This window comes from Hyla sarda, chromosome 4 (genome assembly GCF_029499605.1).
Source record: "Hyla sarda isolate aHylSar1 chromosome 4, aHylSar1.hap1, whole genome shotgun sequence".
NCBI lineage: Eukaryota > Metazoa > Chordata > Amphibia > Anura > Hylidae > Hyla > Hyla sarda.
Window position 1 is genome coordinate 296,560,184 of NC_079192.1, and position 24,098 is coordinate 296,584,281.

At 43.8% G+C, this 24,098-nt stretch overlaps 1 protein-coding gene across 4 annotated transcripts in view; it reads right to left on the reverse strand.

Annotated features, from left to right (window-relative positions):
• Nucleotides 1-1,405: 1,405 nt before the first annotated feature.
• Nucleotides 1,406-24,098, reverse strand: part of ANO4 (anoctamin 4) — a 174,161-nt gene continuing 151,468 nt past the window's right edge. For all 4 annotated transcript variants that reach the window (XM_056574597.1, XM_056574595.1, XM_056574598.1 and 1 more), the window contains 8 exons: nucleotides 23,175-23,272; nucleotides 22,740-22,882; nucleotides 18,539-18,691; nucleotides 12,275-12,422; nucleotides 10,683-10,802; nucleotides 10,454-10,559; nucleotides 8,630-8,832; nucleotides 1,406-1,965 (listed from right to left, as the gene is read on the reverse strand). In XM_056574597.1, the coding sequence (XP_056430572.1) occupies nucleotides 8,641-8,832; nucleotides 10,454-10,559; nucleotides 10,683-10,802; nucleotides 12,275-12,422; nucleotides 18,539-18,691; nucleotides 22,740-22,882; nucleotides 23,175-23,272 (960 nt within the window). In that variant the 3' untranslated portion in view covers nucleotides 1,406-1,965; nucleotides 8,630-8,640. The remainder of the gene's footprint in view (nucleotides 1,966-8,629; nucleotides 8,833-10,453; nucleotides 10,560-10,682; nucleotides 10,803-12,274; nucleotides 12,423-18,538; nucleotides 18,692-22,739; nucleotides 22,883-23,174; nucleotides 23,273-24,098) is intronic.

Genomic DNA, 24,098 nt, shown 5'->3' on the forward strand with positions numbered 1-24,098 from the left:
AGTCTTGCTTTTTTTATGTCTATGTGTCAGCAGTGGGGTCCTCCTGGGTCTCCTGCCATAGTGTCTCATTTCATTTAAATGTCGACGGATAAATTGTGCTGACACTGATGCTCCCTGAGCCTGCAGGACAGCTTGAATATATTTGGAACTTGTTTGGGGCTGCTTATCCACCATCCAGACTATGCTGCATTGACACCTTTTATCAATTTTTCTCTTCCGCCCATGCCCAAGGAGATTAGCTACAGTGCCATGGGTTGCAAACTTCTTGATAATGATGCGCACTGTTGACATAGGCAAATCTAGATCTCTGGAGATGGACTTGTAACCTTGAGATTGTTGCTATTTTTCCACAATTTTGGTTTTCAAGTCCTCAGACAGTCCTCTTCTCCTCTTTCTGTTGTCCATGCTTAGTGTGGCACACGCAGACACACAATGCAAAGACTAAGTGAACTTCTCTTCTTTTTATCTGCTTTCAGGTGTGATTTTTATATTGCCCACACCTGTTACTTGCCCCAGGTGAGTTTAAAGGAGCATCACATGCTTGAAACAATCTTTTTTTCCACAATTTTGAAACGGTGCCAATAATTTTGTTCTGACCATTTTTGGAGTTTGGTGTGACATTATGTCCAATTTGCTTTTTTACCCTACCTTTTTTGGTTTAGTTCCAATACACACAAAGGGAATTAAACGTGTGTATAGCAAAACATGTGTTACTGCAATCCTATTCTGTGAGAAATACTTAATTTTCTTGAAAAATGTCATGGGTGCCAACATATACGGCCATTACTGCATATATACACACACACATAAATATCGGTATGCGTGTGTGTGTATATATATATATACATACATACATAGCCACATAAAGCCTTTGGCTGTCCGGGCATGCTGGGAGTTGTAGTTTTGCAACAGCTGGAGGCACTCTCATTGGGAAACACTGGTCTATGTAGAGGACAGGAGCTTCTTCAGGGTCCTGTACAGTACACGCAATGTCCTAAAAAAGCAAAATGGAGCCGCCCTCACCTGGTGTCCAAAGGAGCAGCTAACCCTGGCACAGGTTAAAAGCAGTACAGAACATGTAATACCTCCCTGTACTGTAGGGGGCGCTACCAGAAACCAGTCAGTGCGTGCACTTTAGGAATACAAGGTTTTTACCAGTGAATTCCCATTCTGATTGGTCGTTTCTTCCAGCCATTGACATGTTTAGCAGATTCCATAGCATTGTATGTTGAGTCTGGTTTCAAGTTACAATGGTCCAGAAAAGACCATTGTATGTTGAAACTATTGTATGTTGAGGCCATTGTAAGTTGAGGGATCACTGTACATGAGAAATGGACTGGCAAACAAAACTAGTTAGTACATGTGGGACAGAAAATACTATAAACCATAAGCTGTTTAGGTGCATATTCCAGTTTATTGCATCACATTGTACAAGCATAAAATGTAGTTTTGTCCCCTAAGAACCTTCATTTAAAGATTGAAAATTGAACATTCTGTGTAGTTTTGGCTATGTACAAATAATGACGCTCTTTGAACTATATACACTTATTTACATTTACATAGGATGTACAATAATATAGAAACTTTCCTCAGAAAGATCTGAAGTACAAAAAAGTGTTGCGCTGTAAACAAGTTTGCAGTTCCAGGTTTGGTGATCCAATGGAAGATAACCTAAAAGTTACATTTTGGAAGAGTTAATTCACTTCTGATTAACAAAAATGAAGCTAAGAAGAAAATGATGGTAAAAAAAAGGAATAAGACTGTCTGTATCCATTTTATAGGTGGACTTTAAAAAGCTGATGATGTCTTCCAGTGACCACATGCTCGCTGTGGAATTAGCAATTTCACATTGCAAAATGGTTTCACAGTAGATCTGTTGCTGGGCACCTATGCTGAGCTGCAGCCTTCTATCTTGTTTCCATGCAATAGGATGTAAAATAGTGCAACTGTACCGAAAATCCTTCTCTGTAAGAAAAAGCAAGGGATACCAGTTAGTAAAAGTAAAGTTCCAAAGTGTTCAAAATGGAATTGTAAATATCTCATATTATGCCTCTTGTTATGTAATTATGTCTGATGGTGTCAGTAGTATTGATTTGTGTATCTACAAATCTGTAAGTAGGTGGAACATCCCTATATATATTTCCATAAATATAATATCATTAATCTATACGTTCAAGTATTCCCTGACCTGCAAAAAGACGGGGGTCCCCAAAGCACAAGAAAAAACACAATACTCCTCATCTCTGCTCCATTGGTCTTAAGGACTCTGCTCTTGCCTGGTTTTCTTCCTACCTCTCTGTCAGCTTCCTCAGTGTCTTATTTTCCAGCTCCTCAGGGATCAGTCTTGAGCCCTCTCCTCTTTTCTCCTTATACAGCTCCCATTGGAAAAAATGATCAGCAGATTTGGTTTCCAGTACCATCTCTACATGGAGGATACACAACTCTATACCTCTTCCCGTGACATCACCCCTGCACTACTATCAAAAAAATACCAGTGACTGTTTCTCTGTTGTCTTTATTTCTATATCTGTAACTAAAACTGAACTTATTTTCTTTATCTTCTTTACGTATTTTCTTTATCTACTAATCTACCTAAACCAGACATTTCCATCTTCGTGTATGGTACTACCATAACGCTCAGGCAGTAAGCCCACTGTCTTGGAGTCATGCTAGGTATCTAGCTTTCAGTCCTTTAATGTCCTTGTCACCCGCACCTCAAGAACATCTCCAAAATACGCTCTGTGTCAGTCACATTACTGGTTCCCCCATTCAGTCCGGAATCCATTCTAAAATCCTCACTCTCAACCTCAAAGCTTTCCACAGTGCCGCACCTCCCTTACATCTCCTCTTCTCAGTCTGCCATCACTTCACGTTCTCTCCGCTCTGCTTATGATCTGAAATAAACATCTTCCATAAGCCGAACCTCTCACTCCCGTCTCCAAGACTTTGCTTCTCTAAAAGGTGATGCCCAACCCTCAGACTTATACCCAACATCCACAGTTTTAAATGTATCCTAAAGAGCATCTCTCTAAGAAGGACTATAACATCCCTTAATAGGTCTCCCCTACCATCACTTTGACCCCCTTTTGAGACCTCTAGGTCTTGAAGATATCAGGGGTCCTCAAACTTTTTAAACGGGGGGCCAGTTCATGGTCCCTCAGACCGTTGGAGGGCCGGACTATAGATATCAAAACATGAACAAATTCCTATGCACACTTATATATCTTATTAGTGGACTACCACTTTAAGTACGCAGCACAGTTCCCCCCACATTAGGTTGGCAGTATAGATCCCCCCACATTAGGTTGTAGTTCCCCCACATTAGGTTTGGCAGTACAGTTCCCCCACATTAGGGTTGGCAGTACAGTTCCCCCACATTAGGTGCAGTACAATTCCCCCACATTAGGTGCAGTACAATTCCCCCACATTAGGTGCAGTACAATTCCCCACATTAGGTGCAGTACAATTCCCCCACATTAGGTGCAGTACAATTCCCCCACATTAGGTGCAATATAGTCCCCCCACATTAGGTGCAGTATAGTCCCCCCACATTAGGTGCAGTACATTTCCCTCACATTAGGTGCAGTACAGTTTCCCCACATTAGGGGCAGTACAGTTCCCCCACATTAGGGGCAGTACAGTTCCCCCACATTAGGTGCAGTACAGTTCCCCCACATTAGGTGCAATATAGCTCCCCACATTAGGTGCAGTATAATGTTCCCCCACATTAGGTGCAGTATAGCTCCCCACATTAGGTGCAGTATAATGTTTCCCCACATTAGGTGCAGTATAGCTCCCCACATTAGGTGCAGTACAATGTTCCCCCACATTAGGTGCGGTATAATGTTCCCCCACATTAGGTGCAGTATAGTCCCCACATTAGGTGCAGTATAATGTTCCCCCACATTAGGTGCAGTATAGCTCCCCACATTAGGTGCAGTATAATGTTCCCCCACATTAGGTGTAGTATAATGTTCCCCCACATTAGGTGCAGTATAATGTTCCCCCACATTAGGTGCAGTATAATGTTCCCCCACATTAGGTGCAGTATAATGTTCCCCCACATTAGGTGCAGTATAATGTTCCCCCACATTAGGTGCAGTATAATGTTCCCCACATTAGGTGCAGTATAATGTTCCCCCACATTAGGTGCAGTATAATGTTCCCCCACATTGGGTGCAGTATAATGTTACCCCACATTAGGTGCAGTATAGCTCCCCACATTAGGTGCAGCATGTTCCCCCACATTAGGTGCAGTATAGATCTCCTACATTAGGTGCAGTATAGTTCCCCAAATTAGGTGCAGTATAGCTCCCCACATTAGGTGCAGTATAGTTCCTCCACATTAGGTGCAGTATAGTTCCCCCACATTAGGTGCAGTATAGTTCCTCACATTAGGTGCAGCATGTTCCCCCACATTAGGTGCAGTATAGCTCCCCACATTAGGTGCAGTATAGCTCCCCCACATTAGGTGCAGTATAGCTCCCCCACATTAGGTGCAGTATAGCTCCCCACATTAGGTGCAGTATAGCTCCCCACATTAGGTGCAGTATAGTTCCCCCATATTGGGTGCAGTATAGATCCCCCAAATTAAGTGCAGTATAGGTCCCCCAAATTAAGTGCAGTATAGATCCCCCAAATTAGGTGCAGTATGTTCCCCCACAGACATACAGCCTCCAGCCATACAGTGTATGGTTGGAGGCTGTATGCCTGTGTTCTGCCTCACTTCAGTGCTCCGACCACCACTCCTCCGGGCCGGACATAGCAGTAAGTCCCGGGACCGAAGGAGCGGTGGTCGGAGCACCGAAGCTGACGTGCCGCTGGTAACACTTACCTAGCTGGCCAGCGCACGTCCTCATCGCTGCCCCACTCCTCCGCGCTCCATTGCTATGGGCGCACGCACGGCGTCAGTGACGTCCCTGAGTGCGCCACCTTCCCGGCAGCCCCTGTGTTTTTAAAGTAAACGCAGGGTCTCCGAGAGCGCATCCCTGTGTCCCGAAAACATCTTTCGGGACACAGGGATGTCCCAGGCAGCGGCGGGCCAGATAAATGTCCTCGGCGGGCCGCATGTGGCCTGCGGGCCATAGGTTGAGGACCCCTGCTTTAGACAGTCAAACATTTTGAATGTCTAAAGTGCATAGAGCATGGTTAATGCACTTTATAAACCCTATTTATAAAACATGGCTAAACCCTGTATTAATAAATCACTTTTTGCCTTTTGTCCCAACTCCATTCCTCATAGTCTGTAAGCTCTCGTTTACAGGGCCCTCACTTCTTCCTTGTTTCAATATTTAGTGTGTAATATTTTAATGTCTGATACTTGTTTTTATTTGTACCCCCAAAATTGTAAAGTGGTACAGAATCTGCTGGTGCTACATAAAAAAATATTAATATTATTACTACCTTATAATAAAATACTTTATTCATGAAACATAGCATTAAAACATAAAAAAAGAAGATGGCAAATGCACAATGAAATGGTTGGTAGCTGGGTGCGTATCAGGAACAATCATTTATATATTGTCAGGCTTTATAGGCAAGAAGGCAGCTTCCAGACAGATATCCCTCAGTACAAAAATATGCATTACATATGTAAACAAGCGCAACCTCATACAAACCAGATCCTGCAACAAAACCCTTGACAAGATCTTCTTCTTCTTCCCAGCTGCCAATCTGTTTTCCTTTCACTGTCGCCATCTCCTTTATATGATGTTTTAAAGCAATTTTTTCTGAACAAAGTCTTTCTGGTTATATAGTGTTGCATACTTTCTTGTGTTTTGGGGCCCTTGTCTTTTTGTAGGTTTGGTTGTACAATAATTATGGGACTCAGTGAGAGTCAGGGCCCTATTACAGATAGCGATTGTCAGCTGATCACTGCTACTATCACACATTGTGATAGCGGCCTGTTTGGCTGACAAACAAGCAAACGCTAGTGCGTCAGCTGATTGCTTTATTCTGAAATGCTAGAAGAAAAACACCTTCCATCAATTGCACATCTCCCTGTGTAATAGTGAATGTGCAGCTGATAAATGATGGAAGCAAAATAATGCATAAATGATCCAGCAGTCGTTCGTCCGTCCCTCCCCATGCGATGATCAAACCTTGCAATAGATAAGGTAAACGAGCACTGATCTATACGATCGTCGATCAGTAACACTGCACTTCGGGGGCATTATTAGGCCTTTATTGTGGCTGTCAAAAATTATTCTAAACTGAAGGGGGAAGAAATTTCACCACAAACACATTCATGCTTTCATTTTTGTTTGCTGGTATTTATAAACATTAGTTCATTTCTATGTCAGACTTGCATGGTGCAATAACATTTTTTATAGCATCTAAAGTTGACCATGTATGCAAAGCTTCTCACTTTGAATGTATGAAAGGTGTGGGCCTGTAAATCAGCTATATCAATCATGAGACTCTGGTTTTCCTAAAGGTGAGACCAACACCTTTTACATATTGATGGCATATCTGTCATGTTGGGCAGAAATATGTGCAGCCCTGAGCTTTTCCACAGCCACTTTCCCTGCCTATATGAATATCCACCCTAAATGACAGATCCTTAACTGGGTGGCAGTCCCTGCTCTGGGTAAGATGCAGGGTGTAGCGATGTCAAAATGATAAAGCAAACACAGTATAGAGGTCAGCGAACAGTTTGGGACACAACAGGTTAAACCAAAGCACGAATCAGGGAGCATAAAACAGATAACAGTAAACTGACAAAACAGACAAACAAAGTAGAGTCAATGGGCCAGAGTCAAAACCAGAAAGTTTGCAGTACCAAAACACTAAGCAAAGGGACAGTCTAAGAACAAGCCAAAGGTAAGGAAAACCAGAGTTCAGAATAATAAATGCAGGTGAGGAGTTAGTGGATAGTAGGAGAAATATTTCTATCACAGACAACATACAGAGAACAACTGAGATATATATAGCCCAACTCTACAGGGTGTGGATGCCAAGGCAGTATACCATTGGTTAGTAGTCCATGCCTCCTGATTGAGCTGGGTATTGTCATGGCAATAAGTGTTGCAGCAGCTGAAGACAGGAGGAATTGGAACTACAAACAGAACCACAGCCAGAAACATCCATTACAAAAATGATGGGAACATCACTTGATCACGTCTATATGAAATAATAGTATAGGCATCAATATAGAGCTGGTCTCAGGAACTGTATATTCACTATACTACCAGATAGTGAAGTGAGATTAACCACAAGGAAACATTTTCACTTTCCTGAGTTACCAAAAAGAGAATACAGTGGAGGGACATAGTAAGTTGACAATTGCCTATATACTGTATTAAACTACAAAGGTAATATCAAACCACTGGCTCCAGTCAGAAAATAATGAACTATGCTACTAATTTATTGAGGTAGGATGAACTGCGTTGTTAAGGGATAAGGTACATTTGGATTATGGCTATAGGATCCATCATTGGACATTCGCCACTGATCATCAGCAGGACAATACTAAGTGGTTACTAGAATTTGGTAAGTAGGTAACCAGTGGCTGTGCAGCACTCCAGTAATTCTGCCTTTATGATCTACTAGCTAAATATGTTGTCTTATACCAGGGGATGACCAGGGTGCTCTAGTGAGGTGACACACAATGTTGTAGTGTTAAAGAGGACATCATAGTCACAGTCATGGTCATTTTTGAAAAATAAAATAAAATTTGTTGCCTCTACTGCTCTAGCTCCAAAGCTGCTTTTATTATGTTGCTAGGATCTCGGGTTCCAAAATATATACATTTTTACTATTAAGTTGAATGTCTGCACTTTTTCTTGACTAGTCAGAGAGGAGATATGAATGCTAGGTTCAAGGGGGTGTGAACATAAAGCTGAGGGGGGGTATGAATTATGCTTGGGGGTGTGAATGTGAGGCTCAGGGAGCGCGAATCAGGCTCAGGGATATGAATGCCATGCTGAGGGGACATGAATTATACTCAGAAGGTGTAGATGTGAGGCTGAGGGGGATGTGATCTATGCTCAGGGGTGTGAATGTGAGGCTGAGGAAGCGTGAATCAGGCTCAGGGGTGTGAATGTGAGGCTGAAGGGGACGTGAATCAGGCTCAGGGGTGTGAATGTGAGGCTGAAGGGGACGTGAATCATACTCAGGGGGCGTAAATGTGAGGCTGAGGGGGATGTGAACTATGCTCAGGGGTGTGTGAATGTGAGGCTGAGGGAGCGTGAATCGGGCTCAGGGGTGTGAATGTGAGGCTGAAGGGGATGTGAATTATACTCAGGGGGCGTAAATGTGAGGCTGAGGGGGATGTGAACTATGCTCAGGGGTGTGAATGTGAGGCTGAGGGAGCGTGAATCAGGCTCAGGGGTGTGAATGTGAGGCTGAAGGGGACGTGATTTATGCTCAGGTGGTGTGAATGTGGGGCTAAGAGCGTGAGAATGTAAGGTTGAGGGGGATGTCAATAATGCTCAAGGGGTGTAAATGTGGGGCTAAAGGGGGAGGGAATTAGGTTCAGTGTGATGTGAAAGATAATGACTTAAAGATACATTAAAAAGGAGTTCCTAAAAGCAATCACCGCTAATGTTTGGCAGATTCTAATACAACTCCCTACCCCAAGTATGTCATAGTAGTTTTTATGGACCATCCATCTATAACATTTTTTCACCTTTTTCAAAATTAGGGCCACTCATTATGTTGACATTTTCCATTTTTCTCCCTTTCTTTCTTTTCTTTCTGCACTCTTTCAAGTTCCGCTTCATACATCATTTCTTGTATAAGATATTTTTCTCTCCGCATTCGATCCCGCAAGTCTTTTGGAAGGTCTGGTATCAGGTAGGAAATCAAATTCTTTATGCAAAAGACAAGATGCTGCAATACATAAAATATGTGGTATGACTTATATAGTATCCAATACATACTTTAATATTGTCTATTAAATCTTTTTTTTACTATCTGAGAAATGCCTTTTTGTCTACCTGGTAGTGTGCTCACTTACCAGGTAGACAGGCAGGCTCTCAGTCCCCCCCGAACCCTGCTCTCAGTCCCTGTCCCCCTCCCTGAACCCCGCTCTCAGTCCCCGTCCCCCTCCCTGAACCCCGCTCTCAGTCCCCGTCCCCCTCCCCGAACCCCGCTCTCGGTCCCTGTCCCCCCCGAACCCCGCTCTCAGTCCCTGTCCCCCCCCAAACCCCGCTCTCAGTCCCCATCCCCACCCCAAACCCCGCTCTCAGTCCCCCCCCGAACCCTGCTCTCAGTCTCCCCTCTGAACCCCGCTCTCAGTCTCCCCTCTGAACCCCGCTCTCAGTCCCCCGAACCAGGCTAGAGAGCCAATGCGCACATCCTCTGTTCTCAGCGCTCGCTCCCACCTGTCTGATTGACAGGCAGGGAGCGAGCACAGGCTGGCTGAATTTGGACCGATTGCCCGATCGGCATCGGTCCTAATTCACTAGTGACGTCATGTCAGGCTGCAGGCGGCCAGGAGGAGGGAGACCCCTAGTGGCCGGTTTTTAAATGTAAATTACACTATTTTAATGATAAAAAAAATTATGAAAGTATATTAGAGATATGCTGTAGTACATAAGTACTACAACATATTTAAAAAAGGGTACTACGGTGGAAAACTTTATTTTATTTTATTTATTTTTTTTATCAACTGGTGCCCGAAAGTTAAACAGATTTGTAAATTACTTCTACTAACAAAATCTTAATCCTTCCAGTACTTATTAGCTGCTGAATACTACAGATGAAATTATTTTCTTTTTGGAACACAGAGCTCTCTGCTGAATCACGAGCACAGTGCTCTCTGCTGACATCTCTGTCCATTTTAGAAACTGTCCAGAGCAGCATATGTTTGCTATGGGGATTTTCTCCTACTCTGGACAGTTCTTAAAATGGACAGATATGTCAGCAGAGATCACTGTGCTCGTGATGTCAGCAGAGAGCTCTGTGTTCCTAAAAGAAAATAATTTCCAGTGTAGTTTCTTTTTTTTTTTTTTTTTTTAATGGCCCCTTAATTTTTTCTAAAGACAGCTTAGAATTTTTTAAAGAAATACAAGTATAAAAATTCACATTACATCACATTTCAGGGCAATGTCTGAAGTACATGCTGGGATACTGACACATAGGTTTTCTAATGCTGTATATCCTGTGGCCATTTACTTGAATTAACCATAGATAATCTACTAGTGAGTATGCTCGCTCTACTTCCCAAACAGACATTTTTTTCAGACTCAAAAGTGTAATCTATGGCATAGTCTTAAGTGAATGCGGCTCTAAATCTGAATTATCTGTCCAAATACTTGGGAAAATGAAGAGGCAGGGAAGTAGGACAACTAGTGGGGACAGGACCATATAACTTTACAGTCATGCTTGAAATTACCTTTTAGTTAACAAAATGATACACCAAATGGTGTAAACAAAAGTATGATCAGTCCCAAAAATGGTGATAATAGGGAAAATAAAAGGTTAGGAGTCATGGGTTAAAGTGTCTTACCTCAAATACAATGATAAAAGCTAAGCGTGCAGCTAATACATGCCAAAACTGTAGAGTATAAGCATAGGGCTCAGTAGCATGTGGTGGATCTCTGTAGTCCCGGTACCTTCAAAATACAGAATATTGCTTACTATTTAAGAATAGAGTTAAACACAAACAACTACAAGGGAAAAAAGGAATAGGAAAATTTTGTCCAGATATGTTTTGCAAAAAAATCCATTAGCCTTACCGGCAATATCTTACAGGAGATCCATTAAATCGTCTTACATAAAATTCAGAATCTGATCTATTTTCAAAATCAGTGACTTGGAAGACAGAAAGGCTGGCATTTACATAGCCAACCATACACCTTAGCAGAAGAAAAAGAAAAGGATAAGTTTATAATTCTTTACAGTTGGCATAATGTGTACTGCTGACGTTATACGTTTTGTATGCTTATTCATTTTTGATCACCTTAATAATAACAAAAACATTGAAACAGAAAACGAAAAGGATAACCAATGTGTACATTGTTTTTGGTAACCTACAACTTGAATCATTTTACCAGGAAGTGAGGAAGGATAAAATCTCTTCTATCTGGACAACCCCTTTAGGTACATTCACACATACTATGTTTGCTACAGATTTGATGCTGTGTGAGTCAATGTAGCTAAATGGGTGAAGACTGCATCAGATCTGCTGTAAGGTCTGTTTTCTGTGTTTTTGTATTTTTCTGTTTTGGGGTCTGTTCAGACACTAGATTGTGTTTGAACAGTTTTCTGTGCTATTCTCCCTAGCTAGGGATGAGTTAATGCTCTTAGTCTATGACAGCCTGGTAGGGGTTATGTAAACCCGAGCTCTGCTGGAACTGGTGGCCAGTGATTAGTGCTTTACTATGACCATAACTGGTTTATTATGCACCTTGCTTTTGTCTGTTTTAGTGTCTTCTGTACTTTAACACTGATCTGTTTCCTCTGAACTTGTATCTGTTTGTGTAGAGTGTTCTTTGTTCTGTGTCCATTGTGAACTGTGTTCTATATTTCCTGACCCATTTAGTTCTATATTTCCTGACCCATATTTCCTGACCCATCTCCTGGTTTGTCTGCTGTATATTTATTCCATATCTAGTTCATTTATTAATATCTGCCATTTATCTTGATTCCGGTTTCTGAACTGTATGTTAGTATGCTATATCCTTTGTTAGTATTTATTTCCTTCCTGGTTTATCTGGTTGTTGGTTTTATTCCTGTTAAGTTTCTGACCTGTCCCCGACTATGTACAGTATAGTTTATTTTGTTGACCTTGACGCCATTGCACTTTAGCGCAGGAAGAGACCGGCGCCCAGTTGTCAATCCATCATTTAGGGTGGATGGGCAAGTAGGCAGGGTGAGTGTTTTTAGGGACAGCTTAGGGTTCACTTCTCCCTGCCCCCAGTCATGATTTCTGCGGCATGAAATCCGAAGCATTAAATCTGCAGCATCAGATTTGCAACAAACATGGTACGTGTGAATGTAACCTTAAGGTATTGTCACACAAAATGTATGAGCTGTAAATACTGCTTTGGCTGCAACTCTCATCCATCAATCTATGATTCTGCTACCTCTAAGTGTTTCTACATTCCCTAAAAGCATACCACAGGGTACAATATAACTCCACTTCAAATAAAACTGTTATAACAGCTTGTCTATTATTACAGCAATGTAAGTCAGTATGGTATGCTGGTTAAGAGGAGACATAATGATGCTGAGAGACACTATTCCAAGGTGAAATGACATGTTAGAATGTAATTTGCATGGCTCTTCAATACATTGATATACAAAATATGAGAAAACATGACTATACTTTTGTCCAGCTTGTCCTTGACCAGCACAAGGTCCATACTTATAGGCGTATACCAGTCGAGGGATGAAGTCTGAGGTAACAGCTATGACAAATGCATTGGTGATAACAGATAGAATCCCGATACCTTCTAGAATCCCATACCAGATACCTAAGAAAATAAGAATTGATTCACAGAGATTATATTTAATGGTCCTCAATAGAGAGAGAAATTTAGATACTAGGTTGTTACGCCGAGCGCTCCGGGTCCCCGCTCCTCCCCGGAGCGCTCGCTACACTCTCTCCGCTGCAGCGCTCCGGTCAGATCCACTGACCCGGGGCGCTGCGATTCTGCTGTCAGCCGGGATGCGATTCGCGATGCGGGTAGCGCCCGCTCGCGATGCGCACCCCGGCTCCCGTACCTGACTCGCTCTCCCTCGGTCCTGTCCCGGCGCGCGCGGCCCCGCTCCCTAGGGCGCGCGCGCGCCGGGTCTTTGCGATTTAAAGGGCCACTGCGCCGCTGATTGGCGCAGTGATTCCAATTAGTGTCTGCACCTGTGCACTTCCCTATATCACCTCACTTCCCCTGCACTTCCCTGCCGGATCTTGTTGCCATTGTGCCAGTGAAAGCGTTCCTTGTGTGTTCCTAGCCTGTGTTCCAGACCTTCTGCCGTTGCCCCTGACTACGATCCTTGCTGCCTGCCCCGACCTTCTGCTACGTCCGACCTTGCTTCTGCCTACTCCCTTGTACCGCGCCTATCTTCAGCAGCCAGAGAGGTGAGCCGTTGCTAGTGGATACGACCTGGTCACTACCGCCGCAGCAAGACCATCCCGCTTTGCGGCGGGCTCTGGTGAAAACCAGTAGTGGCTTAGAACCGGTCCACTAGCACGGTCCACGCCAATCCCTCTCTGGCACAGAGGATCCACTACCTGCCAGCCGGCATCGTGACAGTAGATCCGGCCATGGATCCCGCTGAAGTTCCTCTGCCAGTTGTCGCTGACCTCACCACGGTGGTCGCCCAGCAGTCACAACAGATAGCGCAACAAGGCCAACAGCTGTCTCAACTGACCGTTATGCTACAACAGTTACTACCACAGCTTCAGCAGTCATCTCCTCCGCCAGCTCCTGCACCTCCTCCGCAGCGAGTGGTCGCTCCTGGGTTACGCCTATCCTTGCCGGATAAATTTGATGGGGACTCTAAGTTTTGCCGTGGCTTTCTTTCCCAATGTTCCCTGCATCTGGAGATGATGTCGGACCTGTTTCCCACTGAAAGGTCTAAGGTGGCTTTCGTAGTCAGCCTTCTGTCCGGAAAAGCCCTGTCATGGGCCACACCGCTCTGGGACCGCAATGACCCCGTCACTGCCTCTGTACACTCCTTCTTCTCGGAAATCCGAAGTGTCTTTGAGGAACCTGCCCGAGCCTCTTCTGCTGAGACTGCCCTGTTGAACCTGGTCCAGGGTAATTCTTCCGTTGGCGAGTATGCCGTACAATTCCGTACTCTTGCTTCTGAATTGTCCTGGAATAATGAGGCCCTCTGCGCGACCTTCAAAAAAGGCCTATCCAGCAACATTAAAGATGTTCTGGCCGCACGAGAAATTCCTGCTAATCTACATGAACTTATTCACCTAGCCACTCGCATTGACATGCGTTTTTCCGAAAGGCGTCAGGAACTCCGCCAAGATATGGACTCTGTTCGCACGAGGCGTTTCTTCTCCTCGGCTCCTCTCTCCTCTGGTCCCCTGCAATCTGTTCCTGTGCCTTCCGCCGTGGAGGCTATGCAGGTCGACCGGTCTCGCCTGACACCTCAAGAGAGGACACGACGCCATATGGAGAACCTCTGCCTGTACTGTGCTAGTACCGAACACTTCCTGAGGGATTGTCCTATCCGTCCTCCCCGCCTGGAAAGACGTACGCTGACTCCGCACAAAGGTGAGACAGTCCTTGATGTCTACTCTGCTTCTCCACGTCTTACAGTGCCTGTGCGGATGTCTGCCTCTGCCTTCTCCTTCCCTGCTGTGGCCTTCTTGGACTCTGGATCTGCAGGAAATTTTATTTTGGCCTCTCTCGTCAACAGGTTCAACATCCCGGTGACCAGTCTCGCCAGACCCCTCTACATCAATTGTGTAAATAATGAAAGATTGGACTGTACCATACGTTTCCGCACGGAGCCCCTTCTTATGAGCATCGGATCTCATCACGAGAGGATTGAACTTTTGGTCCTCCCCAATTGCACCTCGGAAATTCTCCTTGGACTTCCCTGGCTTCAACTTCATTCCCCAACCCTGGATTGGTCCACTGGGGAGATCAAGAGTTGGGGGTCCTCTTGTTCCAAGAACTGTCTAAAACCGGTTCCCAGTAACCCTTGCCGTAACTCTGTGGTTCCTCCAGTAACCGGTCTCCCTAAGGCCTATATGGACTTCGCGGATGTTTTCTGCAAAAAACAAGCTGAGACTCTACCTCCTCACAGGCCTTATGATTGTCCTATCGACCTCCTCCCGGGCACTACTCCACCCCGGGGCAGAATTTATCCTCTCTCTGCCCCAGAGACTCTTGCCATGTCTGAATACGTCCAGGAGAATCTAAAAAAGGGCTTTATCCGTAAATCCTCCTCTCCTGCCGGAGCCGGATTTTTCTTTGTGTCCAAAAAAGATGGCTCCCTACGTCCTTGCATTGACTACCGCGGTCTTAATAAAATCACGGTTAAGAACCGCTACCCCTTACCCCTCATCTCTGAACTCTTTGATCGCCTCCAAGGTGCCCACATCTTTACTAAATTGGACTTAAGAGGCGCCTATAACCTCATCCGCATCAGAGAGGGGGATGAGTGGAAAACGGCATTTAACACCAGAGATGGACACTTTGAGTATCTGGTCATGCCCTTTGGCCTGTGCAACGCCCCTGCCGTCTTCCAAGACTTTGTCAATGAAATTTTTCGTGATCTGTTATACTCCTGTGTTGTTGTATATCTGGACGATATCCTAATTTTTTCTGCCAATCTAGAAGAACACCGCCAGCATGTCCGTATGGTTCTTCAGAGACTTCGTGACAATCAACTCTATGCCAAAATTGAGAAATGTCTGTTTGAATGCCAATCTCTTCCTTTTCTAGGATATTTGGTCTCTGGCCAGGGACTACAGATGGATCCAGACAAACTCTCTGCCGTCTTAGGTTGGCCACGCCCCTCCGGACTCCGTGCTATCCAACGCTTTTTGGGGTTCGCCAATTATTACAGGCAATTTATTCCACATTTTTCTACCATTGTGGCTCCTATCGTGGCTTTAACCAAAAAAAATGCTGATCCCAAGTCCTGGCCTCCTCAAGCAGAAGACGCCTTTAAACGACTCAAGTCTGCCTTTTCTTCGGCTCCCGTGCTCTCCAGACCTGACCCTTCCAAACCCTTCCTATTGGAGGTTGATGCCTCCTCAGTGGGAGCTGGAGCTGTTCTTCTACAAAAAAATTCTTCCGGGCATGCTGTCACTTGTGGTTTTTTCTCTAGGACCTTCTCTCCAGCGGAGAGGAACTACTCCATCGGGGATCGAGAGCTTCTAGCCATTAAATTAGCACTTGAGGAATGGAGGCATCTGCTGGAGGGATCAAGTTTTCCTGTTATTATCTACACCGACCACAAGAACCTCTCCTACCTCCAGTCTGCCCAACGGCTGAATCCTCGCCAGGCCCGGTGGTCTCTGTTCTTTGCCCGATTTAATTTTGAGATTCACTTTCGTCCTGCCGATAAGAACATTAGGGCCGATGCTCTCTCTCGTTCCTCGGATGCCTCAGAAGTTGAACTCTCTCCGCAACACATCATTCCACCTGACTGCCTGATCTCCACTTCTCCTGCCTCCATCAGGCAGACTCCTCCAGGAAAGACCTTTGTTTCTATACGCCAACGCCTCGGAATCCTCAAATGGGGTCACTCCTCCCATCTCGCAGGTCATGCGGGCATCAAGAAATCTGTGCAACTCATCTCCCGCTTCTATTGGTGGCCGACTCTGGAGACGGATGTTGTGGACTTTGTGCGAGCCTGCACTATCTGTGCCCGGGATAAGACTCCTCGCCAGAAGCCCGCTGGTTTTCTTCATCCTCTGCCTGTCCCCGAACAGCCTTGGTCTCTGATTGGTATGGATTTTATTACTGATTTACCCCCTTCCCGTGGCAACACTGTTATTTGGGTGGTCGTTGATCGATTCTCCAAAATGGCACATTTCATCCCTCTTCCTGGTCTTCCTTCTGCGCCTCAGTTGGCTAAACAATTTTTTGTACACATTTTTCGTCTTCACGGGTTGCCTACGCAGATTGTCTCGGATAGAGGTGTCCAATTCGTGTCTAAATTCTGGAGGGCTCTCTGTAAACAACTCAAGATTAAATTAAATTTTTCTTCTGCATATCATCCCCAGTCCAATGGACAAGTAGAAAGAATTAACCAGATCTTGGGTGATTATTTGCGACATTTTGTTTCCTCCCGCCAGGATGACCGGGCAGATCTCCTTCCATGGGCCGAATTCTCGTATAACTTCAGGGTCTCTGAATCTTCCTCCAAATCCCCATTTTTCGTGGTGTACGGCCGTCACCCTCTTCCCCCCCTCCCTACCCCCTTGCCCTCTGGTCTGCCCGCTGTGGATGAAATTTCTCGTGACCTTTCCATTATATGGAGAGAGACCCAAAATTCTCTCTTACAGGCTTCTTCACGCATGAAGAGGTTCGCGGATAAGAAAAGAAGAGCTCCTCCCGTTTTTTCCCCTGGAGACAAGGTATGGCTCTCCGCTAAATATGTCCGCTTCCGTGTCCCTAGCTACAAATTGGGACCACGCTATCTTGGTCCTTTCAAAATTTTGTGTCAAATTAATCCTGTCTCTTACAAACTTCTTCTTCCTCCTTCTCTTCGTATCCCTAATGCCTTTCACGTCTCTCTTCTTAAACCACTCATCCTCAACCGTTTTTCTCCCAAATCTGTTCCTCCCACTCCTGTTTCCGGCTCCTCGGACATCTTCTCTGTCAAAGAGATCTTAGCCTCTAAAAAGGTCAGAGGGAAAACTTTTTTTTTAGTGGACTGGGAGGGTTGTGGTCCTGAAGAGAGATCCTGGGAACCTGAGGACAACATCCTAGATAAAAGTCTGCTCCTCAGGTTCTCAGGCCCTAAGAAGAGGGGGAGACCCAAGGGGGGGGGGGTACTGTTACGCCGAGCGCTCCGGGTCCCCGCTCCTCCCCGGAGCGCTCGCTACACTCTCTCCGCTGCAGCGCTCCGGTCAGATCCACTGACCCGGGGCGCTGCGATTCTGCTGTCAGCCGGGATGCGATTCGCGATGCGGGTAGCGCCCGCTCGCGATGCGCACCCCGGCTCCCGTACCTGACTCGCTCTCCCTCGGTCCTGTCCCGGCGCGCGCGGCCCCGCTCCCTAGGGCGCGCGCGCGCCGGGTCTTTGCGATTTAAAGGGCCACTGCGCCGCTGATTGGCGCAGTGATTCCAATTAGTGTCTGCACCTGTGCACTTCCCTATATCACCTCACTTCCCCTGCACTTCCCTGCCGGATCTTGTTGCCATTGTGCCAGTGAAAGCGTTCCTTGTGTGTTCCTAGCCTGTGTTCCAGACCTTCTGCCGTTGCCCCTGACTACGATCCTTGCTGCCTGCCCCGACCTTCTGCTACGTCCGACCTTGCTTCTGCCTACTCCCTTGTACCGCGCCTATCTTCAGCAGCCAGAGAGGTGAGCCGTTGCTAGTGGATACGACCTGGTCACTACCGCCGCAGCAAGACCATCCCGCTTTGCGGCGGGCTCTGGTGAAAACCAGTAGTGGCTTAGAACCGGTCCACTAGCACGGTCCACGCCAATCCCTCTCTGGCACAGAGGATCCACTACCTGCCAGCCGGCATCGTGACATAGGTTTTACATTCGCTCTTACTGACACTTTAAGTAGAAAGGAGCAAACTATAAACCGCCATATATCTACCCAATTCCAAATTGCTTTCACTAAAATATAAAAGACTATGAAAATTACTATAAAAGAAGTATGGTTGTCTACAGTACATCAACGGCGGCAATTATAGTGTAGAAACAAGCAGCAGATGGCCATAAATTGCAAAGCTATTAAGTAAACGGCCACATAGCAAATCTGGAGGCTACATATCTTAACAAGTCAATGCAAAACACGGCTGACAAATTTCCATTTACAACGCCAATTTCCCTGACACAGCATCTTCTCTGTGTAAGTATTAAATACGACTACTTCCCATTCCTATTTACCATAATCATACTAGATAACACATTGATGATACAGTCAATCACACTCACCTATGTCCTTGGCTCGTGAAGCTAATGGCCTCCTCCACTGACTGATAAATTTGTAAGCATCAAGACGGATTTCGATAATATTGTTAAGTAAGGCAAGGAGTGGTGCGAGGGGGAAAGCAGCCACAAAGATGGTTGTGAAGCCGAACTGAAGAACTGAGGAAAAAAGCAAGTTAACAATATTAATATAGATATATATCATTTGTTGTCAAGAACTTATTTTGTAAAAATCTGTTGAACAAAGCCTTGTACACACACAGCCATATTACGGATCCATGAGGTTTGCATCTGTGATTTCCTGGGCACCACATTTATACAGATACAGAGAGGGATTTTGCTTACAGGTTCCAGAAGAATCAACAAGTAAAAAATGTTTAATGGTCTATTGCATGCTGTATTATGGAAATGTTTTTCCCTAGAAAGCTTGGCATTATTGGAAAATATGTTACCTCAAGGTGGCAGCATAAATGTGCACGAGCCTTATGCTTTCCTGACTGCAACTTTTTTAGGTTTACCCAAGAACAATACAACTAGTTTGCACTCTTGACAATCTAGTTTTAATCCAAATTTGGTAAATCCGGTGCATCTTTAAACTGTCTTGTCATATTCGTTGGCTTATGCATGAAGTTGCATGCAAGCCATGCCCCTTGTCTCTAATTCACATCCCTTTCTGCAAAGCCACGTCTCTTTTTTGCCTTACAAGGCTCAAAAAAGTGTAAACAGTGCCTAAAAACATAACACTGATGGCATGAGTTATGAAAGTCAATATTTAGACACAAATTGCACCAGAATTCTGTCATTTTTGCAATAGTAAATGTTCCACATTATGCATCTGAATTCCATCATACACCCCTGGCTAATTCCTCATTGAGGAATATTTGAGTTAGACTTTTTTTTTCAATTTCTCTACGCTTTACTTTCAGGTCAATATTAAGAAAAGGTTCTATTAAAAGGTACAGTTTAAACATTTTCCGAATGATCTGTTAAAAAAATTCATTTATTACATTACACATTAAAATAATTGAACAGTTACTAATTTTCCTATGTTAAGGTGGCCATATACCTTCAATAGTGCTGGCTGCCAGTTTCTTGTTTGAGCAACAACTATCTCTCCCAATCTCTCCATACACATACATGGCCCTCACAGAAGATTGTTCATGTTTTCTCAGTTAAAAGAGCTTTTCCCCCTAAGAACACAGGGGGTTATTCATCAATAATGGTCTTGGCTAGATCATTTTTGTTGTTTGTCTGGATGTGTTTTTGTTGTTAGTGCTGCGCCAAATTTGTCATATTGTCGCAGTGACCATGATAAATTTTGCACAGTTCTGCACCCAGATCTTTTTCTTCCACTCCTTTCAGATCATGTTTACCCTGCTTCTGAGGAGCTTGTTTGTCTGTGTGTTTGGCTTTATTTCTTTTAGTTTTAATTTTAAGGCAAATTAATATCTAAAAGAAGGTCTGCAAAGAGAGTCCCCCTCACATATGAGTAGTGGTTAACCTTGCCGCAGGCCAGGGAAAAAAAAACTTTTGTGACCGAGAGATGGAGGTTTTAGTTGAACAAGTAAATTTTTTTTTTTACCTTTCCCCTTTTATTATTTTTATTTTGTTATCATCACTTTGTTGGAACATGAAATTGTGAGATGTTGGCCATTGTTAACAATCTTATTGTTTCTTACATCTTTACCATTCCTTTTTTTTACCTTAAAAAATATATCTGATTGTTTCATATGGACAACTGCTTTACTTTTCCTTTGCACGTTTTTTCAATTTTTCACTTTTTATATCTTTAAACATTCTTATTCTCTACCTTATTCTCTCTCTCTCTCCCTCTCCCTCTCTCTCTCCCTCTCCCTCTCTCTCTCTCTCTCTCTCTCCCTCTCTCTCTCCCTCTCCCTCTCTCTCTCTCCCTCTCTCTCTCTCCCTCTCTCTCTCTCCCTCTCTCTCTCTCCCTCTCTCTCTCCCTCTCTTTTGCTCTGGGTGATTATTATTTTTTTTTGGCAAACAGACAGGAGTAGTATTCTTTTTTAGACCTGGTCAGGAAGTGGTCAAGATTTGCAGATTTTTTTGTGTCAGTTAAGGCAAAACTTTCGCAAAAATAAAATACATGCAGTTCATAAATTCGTAACCACTGCATCCATAACTTCAGATAATTGTCTAGCAACACCCATAGTTCAAAAAGACGGATTTTAGAACTAAGCAAAAAAAAAAAAAGACTAAAAAAAACCTGCAAATTGTGCAAACAAACTCCAAATGCGAAAAATGTAGAACAAAAAAAGCACAAGAACACAATATTAAACAACCCCCACAGTCTGGCTTTTGAAATCCAACATGCCTGACTCTTCTCTTGCTCAACATCATCTGCCTCGGTAGAATCAGAAGGCCTCATAAACTTTAAAAAATCAGTTGGTCACATCAAAGTCGTGAGGTTTGGCCAACTTTGGACTGAGGTGTGTAGTGACCTTATAAAACAGAATGGAGTAAGTTAAAGGGTTATCCAGAAATAGAAAAATGGAGCTTATTTTTTCTACAAACAGCACCATACTTGTCTATGGTACTGCAGCTCAGTATCATAGAAGTGAATGGAGCCAAGTTGTACTATCACACATAAGGACTGGTTTGAGGTTGTTTTATGAAGAAATCAGCTCTGTTTTTCTAATCCCGAATAATGCCTTTAATAAGTGGCTGTGCAACAATATAACGGAACCAAGCCAGCTGTACCACTGAGCATGGAATAGGTCCTTTGTATAACAATCCTTGTTCTTTTATCCCCCACACTTAACCCACAGAGAAAAAGTTGACCAGTTGGCCATAGCAACCAATGAAAGAAGAGCTCTGATTGGTTGCTATGAGTAGCTGGTCAACCTTTCCTCTGCACTGGTTTTAATAAATCTTCCCCATAGTGTGGATGAAACCAGATTATAGTGAGGTAATACTTTCCTGAATATGTGGTCTGGTTCCAGAGATAGACCTATTGTTAGCCCCCCCTTGCTTATATGTTAATCGCTGGCTTTGAACAATGGAGGCACGACCTGGCATACTCCGCATCCCCTCTACTCCAATTTGCATGCTCACCTCATCAATACTTTGGGAGAACCCTATGTTCATGTGAGCACAAGAAGGACAGGGGATTGCTGGGTATGCCAGGTCCCACCTCCATTGTGCAAAGCTGGTGATTAACATATTAGCAATGATGGCTAATATTGGGTCTATTTCCAAAACCAAAACACAGATCTGGTTAAGTTATTTCTTATTTTAATCCGGTTCACCTGCACTATAACTCTTTGTATTGGTTTTAGTGCTGGTGAACGGCTGTTAGCTATGATTGGATAGTGTCCCAAAAATTGGGAGACACAGATCTATAAGAAAAGTTGTTCCAGAATTGATATTTTATAGGCAATACAAGTATTAAAAACAGATAGATCAGGAGACAACACGGGGGCCTCTTTAAATTGCCATCTCTACAGATGCCACTATGAATCAACTAACTTTTCAACAATTCAAATACAGCCAAACAGGCTCTACCAAATCTATTACTTGCCACACAAGACAACCATGAGGACACAAAGGGGAATTCAACATTCTTTTCCATTACACCATGCAGCTCTCTAAAAGCATACCCGTCAGATCCAACAAAAAAAATATTTTTTTTAATACATCACTCAGCACCTCCTGACCATGTACATCAAATTTTTATGTTTCTAGCACATTTATTTATTTTTTTATTACACCTTTAATTTAGCTAACTAGTCTAAATTCCTCTCAAAGGGAGGGGGCGTGGCTTCACTGTGCAGGTCTCCGCCCCCTCCCTCAGTATGCTGTCTGCTCACATCTCCCCTAGCATTAGCAAAACTACAACTCTCAGCTTGTCCTCACTGACAGTAGCGGGACACAAGCTGACAGTGGGAGGATTTTTCCTCCAGCTGTGAGCCCTGCACTCACAGCTGTCAATCAAGGAAGTGTGTCCATGACACATGGACACAGCAGGTCTAGTATGTGTTGAAGCAGGCAGGGGGGGCAGTTGTTTGACTGTTTTTTTCGGTATGAAATACTGAAAATGTTCTAATGAATGCAATTATAAAACCTATTGGTTTTGCATGCTTTACAACATATCAAAAGTTTTTGTATCTGACAGTGCCCATTTAAGACCGGACCTATGTGCATTTTTTATTATTCCAACCTCCAACAACAAAGTAACAGATCTTACTCATTTCAAGGTATTCTTCAAATAATCCATAAGCATTAATAGGCTGCAAATTATAGTCTTTCTCCCACTGGGGCAAACTAGCTGTCCCATGCACACCATGTTCTTGCCTTAATCTTCTATGTGTCCACCAATTTTGGATTAGCCTAAACAGTAAGCAAGGGAAAGAAAATGTGAGTTTTTTTTTTCCATGAAGCATTTTCCTATGAACATGCAAATACATCAGCTTGACTAATATATTTTGAATAATTGGAATTTTCTTTACTTAAATTTAACATGATGCACAATGAGCATAAAGACTATTGTTCATGTAAAAAAAATACATGATTAAAGAACCTAAAAGCTGAAACATTTAGCCAAGCAGTTGTTGCAATAAATGCTACATATGAAGGCATAGCTGTGTCTATGCAATGTTTGCATGTGTTAACAGTGACTTACGGGTAACCAAGCTCCATGAAGTTGTTCAATGTTTGCTTCAATACCATTATTATGCCCATCTGCAGGCATAAGTCAATAAGGCATCCACTGGGGTGACACTGTGAATTATTATGACAAATAAATCACTTTAAATTATGCAAAAACATGATTATTTTTATAGAAAGAGAAGCTCTGGCTTGGTGTCATTGTGTCACTAAATACTGTGATCCCTCAACTTACAATGGTTTCAACATACAATGGTCTTTTCTGGACCATCATAAGTTGAAACTAGACTCAACATACAATGTACGGACAATCCAGATCTGTGAAACATGTCAATGGCCGGAAGAACCGACCAAGCAAAATGAGCATTCACTGGTAAAATCCCTGTATTACTGAAGCGTATGCACTGACTGATGTCTGGTAGCGCCCCCTACAGTATAGGGAGGTATTACATGTTCTGTACACTTTACTTGTACCAGGGTTACCTGCTCCTTTGGACACCAGGTGAAGGCGACTCCATTACTTTTTTTTTAGGACATTTCGTGTACTGTACAGGACCCTGAAGAAGCTCCTGTCCTCTACATAGACCAGTGTTTCCCAAGCAGGGTGCCCCCAGCTGTTGCAAAACTACAACTCCCAGCATGCCCGGACAGCCTTTGGCTGTCCGGGCATGCTGAGAGTTGTAGTTTTGCAACTGCTGGAGTTCTCCCTGCTTGGGAAACACTGACATAAACAGCGATTACAGCTCCCAGCAGATCTTTCTTACTTTTATATGGAAGGATTTGCTTTGTCTATATTAGTTATCTACTTATTTTTCTTTATTTCTCCCTTTTTCCTATTTTTGGATGACATTTTGGTGCCTTTAGAACCAATTACCAGGTTTCCATAGAGTTCTGGTCTCAACATACAATGGTTTCAACATACAATGGCCGTCCTGGAACC